At 34.1% G+C, this 11,953-nt stretch overlaps 1 protein-coding gene across 2 annotated transcripts; it reads right to left on the bottom strand.

The window, feature by feature from the left end:
* Positions 1 to 5,749: 5,749 nt before the first annotated feature.
* On the bottom strand, positions 5,750 to 8,399 carry LOC126801763 (F-box/LRR-repeat protein At3g58900-like). Of its 2 annotated transcripts, none has more exons than XM_050529220.1 (4): positions 8,256 to 8,399; positions 7,091 to 8,110; positions 6,862 to 7,002; positions 5,750 to 6,217 (listed from the first exon to the last, which is right to left on the bottom strand). In XM_050529220.1, the coding sequence occupies exons 1-4, from the start codon at positions 8,337 to 8,339 to the stop codon at positions 5,903 to 5,905; spliced, it is 1,560 nt and encodes a 519-aa protein (XP_050385177.1). In that variant the 5' UTR covers positions 8,340 to 8,399; the 3' UTR covers positions 5,750 to 5,902. The 2 variants fall into 2 exon arrangements, with proteins under 2 accessions (XP_050385177.1, XP_050385176.1); XM_050529219.1 differs by having other exon boundaries at positions 7,091 to 8,125; positions 8,256 to 8,376.
* Between the last annotated feature and the right edge of the window lie 3,554 nt (positions 8,400 to 11,953).

The raw sequence follows: 11,953 nt of genomic DNA, 5'->3' as shown, positions 1-11,953 counted from the left end.
TGTCATATAACATGCTAAATAAAATAATTAACATGGGCATAGCATGTACAACACACAACATAGTATTTAACATGGTTACATAATTCACAAAACTAAGGCAATTATTGTACTCGTGCCAAAGACATGTATAACTATAATGCTTCATAGCATTACGATTCAATTACATGCTAAGAAATTAAATTTAAAAATAAAGTTAAATCTGCATAGCATTATAACATGTCACGATATTCAGAGACTACTTTACTCACGTAACATGTACAATTTCATGTATATAAATTAAATTTAAATAAAAGACGACAACATTAATTGAGATCTTACTTGTATGTGATTTTGCCATATAAACTGCATATTAGACAGTTCTTGATCTCATAATTCCATGTGTCAGTGTATCGTATTATGTCTAATACGGACATTCGTGTCCATGTCCGTGCTAGTTAGCTATAAAGTAATCTGTTGTTGTTTACGATACAAAATCACAATTAATTTAGATCTGATGATTCTTTGGAGGACTGGATCAAAGTATACCTCCCAAGTCCCAAGTGTCTAGACAACCCAACGCAACCCAATTCTGTCGATGTTACTCATGAATATATGCAACATGAGCTAGGAACTATGGGTTCTCTGTTAATTGTTCCCACTCTTACAAAATTTGGGAACATGAGCAGCAGCCCCGTGTTCTACCGTCACTTGCTGAGTGGAATTGCAAATGTGTAACCACCAGCGTTTTGGCAATTGAACAAGGGGGACTGGGACAGTGCCATGATAACTTGATTGAAACTAGTTATATAGCCCGCGCTCCACTGCGGGGTTGATGCCTCTTAAATTGAGTAAAATGGACATGAAAGTCTCTTAATTTTAAATAGACATACAAATTCCAATAGCAAAAACGAAAATTACAATTGAGATCTTGATGATTGATTGAAATAATGCAACCAAGGGCTTCCATTTTATAGTGCATCTAAATGAGTTGAATACAAATATACAATCAGAAAAATTGAATTTGAGAACAATATATTACAACATGGAAATAATAAGAAGGCACCACTCACAAAATAAGGAGAACGAAAATGTACCTTTCTTGTGTGATCGCGAAATATAACATGGTAATAGAGTTCTCAAAGCATGTAGTGAAGAATAATGTGTTTCTTGGGAACCTTTAAATGGTAGTATTTGGAGTGTGTCATATGAAAATGAATATGCTGAACCATCTGTTTATAAACTATAGGAGTATTAGTTGAGTATATAATTGAGCATATATTTGCACTATTAGAATACACTAAAACATGAACAACTTATAGTAGAAGTGTAGTAGTTGAGTATATAATTGCGTTATTGAAACTATATAAACTAAAGGAGCTAAATTCATTTTTTAGTACTTCTAATGGACTTCTTATGAAACTTAATTTAGTTTTGAACCGAATACAACCCTAAACTTATTTGGTAATCAACATAATATAAGTAGAAAGAAAATTTATTAATCTTACCAAACATGGAGACCTAAATTCATTTTTAGCACTTTCAATGGACCAAATATGAGATTTAGTCAAGTGAAAATTGAATATTTCCTCTAAATCAAAATTTTACTTCTTTTGGTCCTCAAACTTTCCCTGATAAAGAACATTGTGAAAACAAATAAGATATCTTGTCTAGGCATGCAAGTAAGAAGCAAACTATAAATCAAATACTCAGAGCAAGAAGAAGCAGTATCATCTTTGGTCTCGGCAGAACTTCTTGAGGATTCCTCCCGTGTAAAAGCGATGAATATGAGTTTTAGTTTTAAACCTATATATGAGAGATGCTATAAATACTCTTTTCCCAAAGAGAGTGAAATAGTTATAGATATTTATATATAACAAATAGTAGTTAGAAATATAAAAATAAAAATTTAGCAAAAAGTTGTACCTTTCTTGTTTGTCACTTTGTTCTTCCTTTTTTAATATTTGGCCAATAAATTTTGGAACACGTCTTTATAAATAATGTTCTTTGTATAATTATTTGGCATTTCATCATTGTTATTTATTAAAAGCTTCAAAATTTTCTTTGGTGCAACTCTTGATAGTGCCATATATAATTGGCCATGAGCAAAAACTGGTTCAGGAAGATATACACCAACTTGATTTAATGATTGACCTTGACTTTTATTAATTGCCATTGCATAACATGGTCGAATAGAAAACTGACGTCTTTTAAATGTAAATGACCATTTTTTATTAGTTGGAGGACTTATATTAGTTCTTGGTATAAAACATTTTTGACCAAAATTGTTACCTGTTAGTATTTCTGCTTCCATTACTCTATTGAATAAATTTGTTATAATCAATCTAGTGCCATTGCATAATCCAGATACTTTATAATCAATCTAGTGCCATTGAAATGTGGTAGTTTTCATTTGCAACACAGCTGATTTTAACAGTGATATATATATATATATATATGTAAATTAAGATAGTAAGAATGAACTCATTCGAGTGAATAAGAGAAAAGGTTAACTTTGTCTACTGAATTTATATAACAAATTAACCGATTCTAACTAAGTAAATCTGGCAGTGATACAAATTTATAATCATTAAACAACAGAAAATACAATAACTAATTACACGTACCTGTCATATCAGTATTTTGAGCTGCTACATTGTCATGAATTGCTACCCCTTCAATTTGAACAACATCGGCATGTTCATTCCCAAAAGCATGTCCTCAAAAAATTGCATTCTTGCAGATCGTCGGCGTCCAGACGCCATACCTGCAACAAAAACCATAATTTAAGAACATAACAAAGAATTAAAAATTGAAAAACTTGGGTTCAAACTTGGCATATTTAGACCAAAAGGGAAATCTGTGGTTTGATTAGCAGTTTAGTAGGTGTGTACAGTAGAGCTTTTAAGCATAATGTGTAATGATTAACTTGGATATGATGAGCAGTTTATTACTACCCTAAATTAATTTATGAATCCTTGAGTTATTTACTAATTGATTGGCAGATGACAGTGAAAGCTCTTGAAACAATATCCCAGAAATTTCAGAATTTTTTTTGGAACAACATCAGCCAAAGTTCTTGCCAAGATGTTGGATCAAGTTTTAATAAGAATATCACATATGACTTTCAAAGCAATGTCACATGTGACTGTACTTTTGCAACCAACACTTGCCATGTCACAATCATGTAGGACATCGTTCCTTTGATGTTGCTTCTGTTGAATTTCACAGCTGAAGCTTATCAGACTAATCAAATTTGGTTTATTTTTAAATTAATCCATTCCATTTACTGATAATATTATAATGTATGTTTGACAGAGAGATGAAGGGTCTATATTTAACTGGAATTCTACCAGAGGAATTGTGAAATCTTACTCATTTACAGGGTAAGTGAGTTTTTGATGTTTATATTAATGGACCATGTAAAGCTTACTTTCTTTCAAATACTTCACCGCTCATTTGTTTAATGTGAATTACTCACTTGGATGAAGATAAATAGCCGTCAATGTTAGAATATTTTCTCTGTTCTCAAACTACTTTCTAAACAAACTTTCACATTCAAGAATAGCACCTCTTAATCTACTGTCTATTCAGAAATGACTTTTTGCTGTTAAAAATAGTAATTTCACCGTAACTACATCAATGGATCAATTCATGTAGGAATATCTCGTGCCCCTCTTCGGATTATGTTAGTGATTACATCCTTCTTCTAAGTTCTTATTAGTTTTTACTGGAGGTGTTCAAAAGTTGATAGTTGTTAACATGTAACTAATGGTATGTTGTAGGTCTCTTTTAGGAAATCGACTAAGTGGTTTTATTCCAAAGGAAATTGGTGACATTGCTACTCTCACTGAGCTGTAAGTAAGAATGTGACCGACTTATTATTTCACCAATTTTTATTGAAACGGACTCATTTACCTAAAATGTAAAGCTCATGAATATGTACTTATTGAAACTTCATTTTTTTAGTGTGTTGGAAGATAACCAACTTGAAGGGTCTCTTCCTGAAAACCTTGGGAGCTTAAGTTCGACTGTAAGCTAGATTTCTCTTCTCATATTATTTTACATGCAATTCTCTTTTTTTTTTTAAGATTCTGTAACAAATCAGGGAGATTCAAATATTTACAAAGATAACTATAACAAAGTTTCTAATAGGAATGTATATGCATGATTGAAGAATTCAGTATTATGATGAAAAGAATAAAATTGCACAGGAGAGTAATACCATGTCTTTGAATTAATGCATAGATAAAGCTAATATATTCTTTGAATTAAGAGGGAAAATATTAAAAACAAACAAATTAATATCTCTAGACAGAACAAAGCATTACTCTACAACAGAAAATTAGATGTTGAGGATGAACTTAAATCAATCATGTGACATATTAGGATATTGAGAGTGACCTGGGCAAATCAGGAAGAACCAATGTGCAGAGTCTGCACTGCAGACTGCAGACTAATGTTCGGATATTTAGAAAGATTTAAAACTATCTATCTCATGCATCAGACATTTTAAGGCATATACATTAGCTAAAGCCAGGCACTTTAAAATTTCAAATTCAATCACCATCAAGATTTGTAAACAAGTGACAATATTGCTGGCTTTAGGAAAAATATTAGAAGCAAGCAATTGAAAGAGAAAACATACTCAGTGATGTTTTCCAAGACGTAATAGTCGATGCTCGATGTAGACTTGACTAAGATGTGTGGACTGTGAAGATTACCTGATAAGATCACACAAATGAGACAAACCCCAAAATTATTGAATTTGATACAAATATACCCGATTAATTTCTGATATGGAAACACCAACCAACCCAACAATAAGCCAACATCAGAATTTAAAAAAATGAAATCAAAATCAGAAAAGGAAAAAAAATCCCCCAAGAACTCATCAAAAGAAAAAACAATTTCATCAGATTAGCAACCCCAATTACTTACCTTGTTTTGCTGAAATCTTGATGCCAAGATGGACCCAAATCTTAGTTTTCTCTTCTCCTGGAACGAAGAAAACAGTCAATTAACCATAGCAATATTAAAAATTATACAAATCCTTTCAATCTCAAAAGAGAATGAAGCTCCATGGAGTTAATATCATGATTACCCAAAAAATCTACTTCAATATAAAGAAATGAACAATAACCCAAGAACCCAGTAAAAGCCCATCACCACGAATCACAATTGAAAAGCCAAAATTAGGCAAGATTTCGGCAGCCTTACCTGGTTGGTCGAGTGTTTTTCTATAGAAGAGAATTTGAAGATTAAGGCAGAGGTCTACCGCGGCTGATGAGGAGAAGTCTAGACGAAACCAAATCAAAAATTGAGTTTATGAGTGAACCAAAATTTCGTATACAAACTCGAAGAGAGAGAGAGAGAGAGAGAGAGAGAGAGAGAGAGAGAGAGAGAGAGAGAGAGAGAGAGAGAGCAGAAGAGCGTAGAAGAGTGTAGAAGAAATGAGGACAAAATCGGTATTGCACTGTAGACTTTAAGAACCGTACCGTGAATAGTGTTTGTCAAATTAATAGATAGTAAATGTGTCGTGAAAAAGTTTTTCACTCTATTCAAGTCAATATTCTTGTTACAATGGATTGTTTCATTATGCATATATCGGAGACACAACTTTCAATTCTATGAGTTGATGATCAATATAGGGTTCTAAGAATCCTCATAGATTATGAATTTGTTCACAAGGGCATAGATAAATATAACAATTTGTCCTTTTCTAAGGCGTTAATAAAGTCAAAGGCAAATAGAAAAAAAATGGAGGTGTAACTAGAACCTCCCAAAGTACTAACTACTTGACCAAATGAATAAAAGCTTTAGGCTAACAATCTCGATAAATCAACTACTTTACTATAGGCATACAAAGTCTCTCATTCATTCAAAGAGGCAAAGCCAAATTTAAAAAGATTACACCCAACACTTACTACAGGCATACAAATTCTGCAGATGAAGATAAATTCAATTTTGGTATAAGATACTGCTTTGCATGATCTCTTGCTTCTTTTTCCACTCTAGAATGTTCAATTTCCCTATCCACATTAGGAGGCAACCGTCTAAGCTGAGTAGGGTCGATAACAAGTTTCTCCAGCGCAACAGCAATTTGTACAAGGTAAGTGACATGTTGAATAACACTTGTAATACCCCGATATCCAACTATTTCGACATCCTTGAGGTTACAATGATGGCATTCGATAACTTCTTTTGATTCTTCAGGTTCCAAATATGTCCAGTAAACGAACTACACCAAAGGGAAAATGAAACAAGGAACCAAATCAGAGGTATATATCATGTAAACCAACTACACCGAAGGAATAATGGAACAACTCAGTGTACATGCATCAAGGACCAAAAAAGAGTATTCACAATTCCGTCTATTATTTTGTTTTACAGAATCCGCTGACAAACTTAACCATCCATTAAATACTTTTGTTTCTTTCATATTAGATTTGCGGGAGAGCTTATAATGAGGACATTATACCAAGGAACATGTGCAGACTTTTGCATGAATATGTGCGTTTTGAAATTTGAAAACATTAAAATAAGGGTCCGGTTTAAGGGACACATTTAAACACTATCCAACCAATACATTAAAAGTACTCAGTCACTCCATATTATAAAGTACTCATTAGAAGCTCACCCTTAAATTTTTTAATTTGCATATAAAATGACTGACATCACCTTTAACAGCATTTGATTTTGTTAATAAGATGAGGACCATGAAGCGAAATTAACATAAGAAACATCACGCCAAAGATTCAAGGCTTCCAATTATAATTGAACAGTAAGTTAAAATCATATGAGGACCAGGCAAATTTTATGAAAGATGCTCATGAGTGCAGAGATACAAACTGTAAAGTTATTAAATTACCAAGTGCTACATACCTTCAATACAAGTCTTGTCAGGTAAGGAGAAGCCTTCAAGAAAGAAGACAACTGATAAAGACACCAATTATATCCTGGATGAACTATTAGTTCCAGATATTTGAGATTTGCTAGTGTAGGAATTGTAAGATCCTCAAACATCTGAAAGGCAAAACAACGCGTAAGGAACTTACATAATGTAAAAGAAGTTCGAAAAATTACCACAGTGCATGTAATTACACATACTAACCACTCCCTTAATGTCCAGGGTCATAAATTGGATCTGAGAAACGTAACTTGAAAGCTGGGTGAAAGCAAGATTTATACAATCAGGTATGTGGAACAACTTAACAAGGGATACATCAACCAACATTGGTAGATTACTGAGCAGCAACTCTACCACACCATATCCAAAATAACTAAACGAAATAATGTTCGCATCACTAATCTCAACTCTTTTGATGTTAGTACAATTTTCTATCCTCAGATACTTCAATGCAATTGATGGACCGGCGACTCTTAAACTAACCAAGTTTTTGGAGACGCTCACTGTTAATTTTTCAAGAACAGGACAGTCAGACAAGAGATACTCCAAAACTTCTCCCGTAACACCAACATTTCTCAAGTGAAGGACTTTGAGGGACTTGAAACGAATATCGGGTACACGAGAGCTCAGATTTGGAATATGAGAACACTGTTGTCCCAAAGCAGATTGTTTCTCAACACAAAATTGATATTGAGAAAATCCGTCTTTTCGATAGCAGGGGACTGAATTTTTGGCATCAAGAGGAAACAAAGTGCCTGGAGAAAGGTCCAGTTCAAGTAGTTCAACACTCTTCTCGGCTGCAAATCGAATCCACCCATCAATACTATACGAACACCGCAAACCCAGAAAAAAGCAAGCCCTGAATTGTTTAATCTTTGAGCCTCTGTGACGTTCCACAATCCGATTCACCCAATTGACATAGCTATCCATGTGTTCATGTTTCAATTTTTCTTCCAAGTGCATGAAATTCAAAACAAAATCCTGGTCATTACGACGCGATACATAAGTACTAGAATCAAAGTTGAGCTTCATAGTAGACTCCCACACATGACGCCATCTCCTAGAAAGAACACTCGTGCCTGCTGCTTCCTTTAGCGGCAATAGAGACAACACATTAACCAGAATTTCACAAGGCAACTCACTGATTCTGTCAATCATTAACAAGCTACTGCGCTCACACCTGTTCAATAATCTCCTTCTCTTCACCAAGCAGCAATCCGCATCCTTACAATACAACAACTATTTCGATTCAATCCAAAAAAAAACAAGAATTATATAAATCCAACCAAATTCCGATACTTTCAATAGTTCAACAACTTTAATCCAAAAACATAACTAACGCATCCGAGAGAGAGTTTAAAGTGTTTACCTTGTCTTCAGAAATCTGTCTTGGTCTTCTCCTATAGATACTAATCTGAGGCTTTGACCCAATCTGGATTTGCCCTCCCATCATCTTCGCCTTGCTTTTCTGGTCGGCGGTTTACTCGGAAAACTAACGGAAGCCTAATGAAAGAATATAAATAGTTTTTGGCGTGGGAGGGTTTTAAACCCGGAAAACGGCCCGCCTTCGATCGGCCCAAATGGAAAAATTCGGTACGACCAGTTCAAATAAAAATAAAATAAAGGCATAAATGCCGATTTCCACCCTAAATTTAACTGAAATTATCAATTTGCACCCCGAACTTACATTTGAGTCAATTTACCTCATAAACTTGGTAAAAATTGTCGATTTACACCGCGAATTTGTATTTGAGTCAATTTACCTCATAAACTTGGTAAAAATTGCCGATTTGCACCTCATCCGTTAAATTTAACTGTTTCTATCCAATTTTGCGTCACATGTCATGCACATGAGGGGTAATATTGTCATTTTCTATTTATATTTTTCTTTTAAAAAAATAAAAATATTCTTTAAAATGAGGATTATTTTGTTAATCAAATTATTTATTTACATCTTTTTTTCTACCTACTTAACCCTACTTTGAATTATATATTCAATATACACACCCATTCAAATATAGTGTGTTGTGTATAAATATATTTTTATATGTACACATTGTTGGAGGATGAACAAAACGAGAATAATAACGACGTAATAGAACAGAATGTAACCGTTTATTGATTGATAATGAGGCTAATATATATGCATTACATAACCACAATCTCGTAGGATTGGGAGTCCTAATCTATTACAGAGATGCGAATCTATCTCTAACAGGAAACCTAATAAGGCTAAGACACGCACAATGGTAGAATAGTAATTCTCTCGGAACACACATTTATTTTTAATTTTCAATGTATTTATTTATTTATATTTTTTCTAATATCTTTTAACATACCATATCACATAAAATAATAAATATATAAATCAATAACATGTTTCGAAAAAACAAACATTGTAGCAAGTGTTCCTCTTAAGTAATTTTATTAATTTATTTCATTATTCAATATGAATAAATATATAATGACAATACTACCCCTTAAATGCATGACATGTGACTTAAAATTGGATTGAAAATATTAAATTTAACAGATAGGGTGCAAATTGACAATTTTTATCAAGTTTAGGAGGTAAATTGACTTAAATGCAAGTTCGGGGTGTAAATCGGCAATTTTTACCAAGTTTAGGAGGTAAATTGACTCAAATGCAAGTTCGGGGTGCAAATTGACACTTTCAACCAAATTTGGAGTGCAAATCGGCATTTATGCCTAAAATAAAATTAGGGGGGCATTGCCGTATTAAGAATAACTAGTTTCGTACCCGTACATCGCACGTGTTTTGATCGCACGGTTTTACATAATTTTATTTGAAGTGTATCCTTAAAACACATAAAAGATTATTTTGTTTCCTATGTGTAAGTGGCAGTGATATTAGCATGGCCGAGTCCAAAATTGATCACCTTTTGTCTGAGTAAACAAAGATTAGGCTCAACAAGCCTCGAAGGACAATGAATAATAGGAAGCTTGTTGTTGTGTCTGTCCCAGCAGCTCCTCCATTCATTATTCACGACAGTGGCTTGGCATGGCTTGTATTGCAGTCAATATAAGACTCATATTGTTGTCAATAAAGGGCTTGACAAGAAGTGTGTGGTGTGGGAGCTGAAAAAGCATGAGTTTCGGTAGAAGAGATCATAATAATGGTGCTAAGGAGGTTTTGGCTGGTGAAAGAAGGAATTTGGGACTGAGGTGATTTGGAAAGGATGGAAAGCTAAGGGAGATTGAGCATGTAAAGAAGAAGTGTGCTAGAGAACTTGTTAGCTCACCCCTCCTCTGCCTCCCCCCTCTGTCTGGCTCCCCATTCCGTTTAGCAAAGCATAAGGTATTTATAAACTGTCCGAGCAGCTAAATGAATCTTGGTTTGGTGCTTAGACTATTGGAAAAAGCATGACTTGGTTAAAAACATGTATCCGACTTGATAATAAATCTTTGTCTATCAGATTTTGTTTAGAGGTTGTGAAACATCTTTGTAGATTTCATGGCTGAAAATCTGCTACTGGGACATGTTTGAACTTAAAATCTGTTGTTGGGAATATAAGATTTTGATGCTGGGAATATGCTTATATATGAGATTTTGTAGCAAATATTGGTTTCTTGCATTGTTAGTTAGCTGTTGTGAGTGGTTACTGCTCGAGCGACATTGATTGGCCGCTGGGAATCAACATCGTAGTTCATCGTAATATTTAGGTGAGCATCAATCTAAGAATCTCTCTTGCTAAATATGCTTGCTACTTATTCTTCAATTTGTGATCTTGAATACGAATTGAGGCATCGGGTTGGTCTTTTCATCTGGTTGAAACTATGCTTGCTGCTAGGATTTGAACTTTGCTCAACAATCACATTGATTGATTGATAATATATGACTATGGATATTGCATCTTCATTGAATTCCATTATGATGAAGAATATTATAGCATGATATTGGTTGGCTTGGTATATGTAGTATTTAGAAACTTAGCTTTGCTTGAACATGTTACTGCTGAGATTTGAATTTTGCTTAATCTCTTCCGCTTGGCTTGGATTTTGGTTGGTTTGTGCGGCTTAATCTTGCTTGATTAGCTTTAATATTGTAAGAAATATCTTTGCTTGGCTTGGATTTGTTTGGGCATGTTCTAAAGCATGAGGTTCTAAAGAGAGATGTGTGGCATAGCTCTCTTGGTTACAATCTACTTGGTATATGAGTAAGGTTTTCTAACCTTAGCTTGGCATGATGGGTGTTTAAAGGGACAAAGTATTTGTTGCTTGATAGGGAGATTTATTTGGTTATTGGAATTTGTTTTGGTTCTTAAGATAAGCAAAGTTTGGTATGGCTAGCATGGTTAGGTTGTCACAAAAGCAAGTGCTTGTTTAGAGAAATTTTGGAATTGATAAGCTTGAAAATAGGGCTAATATGTTGGTTTAAAAAAAATATGGTTGTCATATAATGATAATGGTAAGGGGAACACCCTTGGTACCAATCTGACGGCACGACAGTAGCTTGTAGTGCTTTCACAGCAGCATTGACAATCTAGCTGTTCAAATCATCTTTGACCTTCCATGCGTATATGTCTTGATTAGTGTATTGTGTCGTAAGAAAATTCACTTGGTAAGGGAATAAGTTTGCATGATGTTTACTTGCTTGGATTTGAATACTAATGTCTTGCTTAGGCATGTATTGTGATAATTTCAGCTTCTTACGTCCTCACACTACCACTAATGGCCAACTAGGAGTACATTTGTATTATAAAGTGTGGACTCATAAATATTACCTTGGTATGGTTCTCACTTAGTTCCTAATGCATATTCAATCTTGCATAATAAGAGATTGAAGCAAATAACCTTTGTATGCTTGTTAGGTTTTTGTTGGACACACGACCTTAAAGAGAGCTTGGCATGATTGATGCTTGTATGCTTAATGCTTGAAAATATTTTTGCAGTAATAATGACTGTATAGGTTAACTCAACCTATAATGATTAGAACTGTCCCAGCAGTAGTTTGCTTGGTAGCTTGAACTAATAGCTTGTATTTTCCAATGAATCAATGGATCGTAGGCATGTGCTTCTCATGATGAATTGTCCTTCACGAAGCCC

The sequence above is a fragment of the Argentina anserina genome, chromosome 7, assembly GCF_933775445.1.
Source record: "Argentina anserina chromosome 7, drPotAnse1.1, whole genome shotgun sequence".
Lineage (NCBI taxonomy): Eukaryota > Viridiplantae > Streptophyta > Magnoliopsida > Rosales > Rosaceae > Argentina > Argentina anserina.
This window is presented reverse-complemented; position numbering and strand designations above follow the sequence as displayed.

Excerpts from the sequence above, each read along its gene's own strand:
- LOC126801763 (XM_050529219.1), bottom strand. The coding sequence starts at position 8,339 with ATGATGGGAGGGCAAATCCAGATTGGGTCAAAGCCTCAGATTAGTATC. Across the intron at positions 8,126-8,255 it reads GACAGATTTCTGAAGACAAG|TTGTTGTATTGTAAGGATGC; the intron begins GTAAACACTTTA and ends GAATCGAAATAG. Across the intron at positions 7,003-7,090 it reads CCCTGGACATTAAGGGAGTG|ATGTTTGAGGATCTTACAAT; the intron begins GTTAGTATGTGT and ends TTTGCCTTTCAG.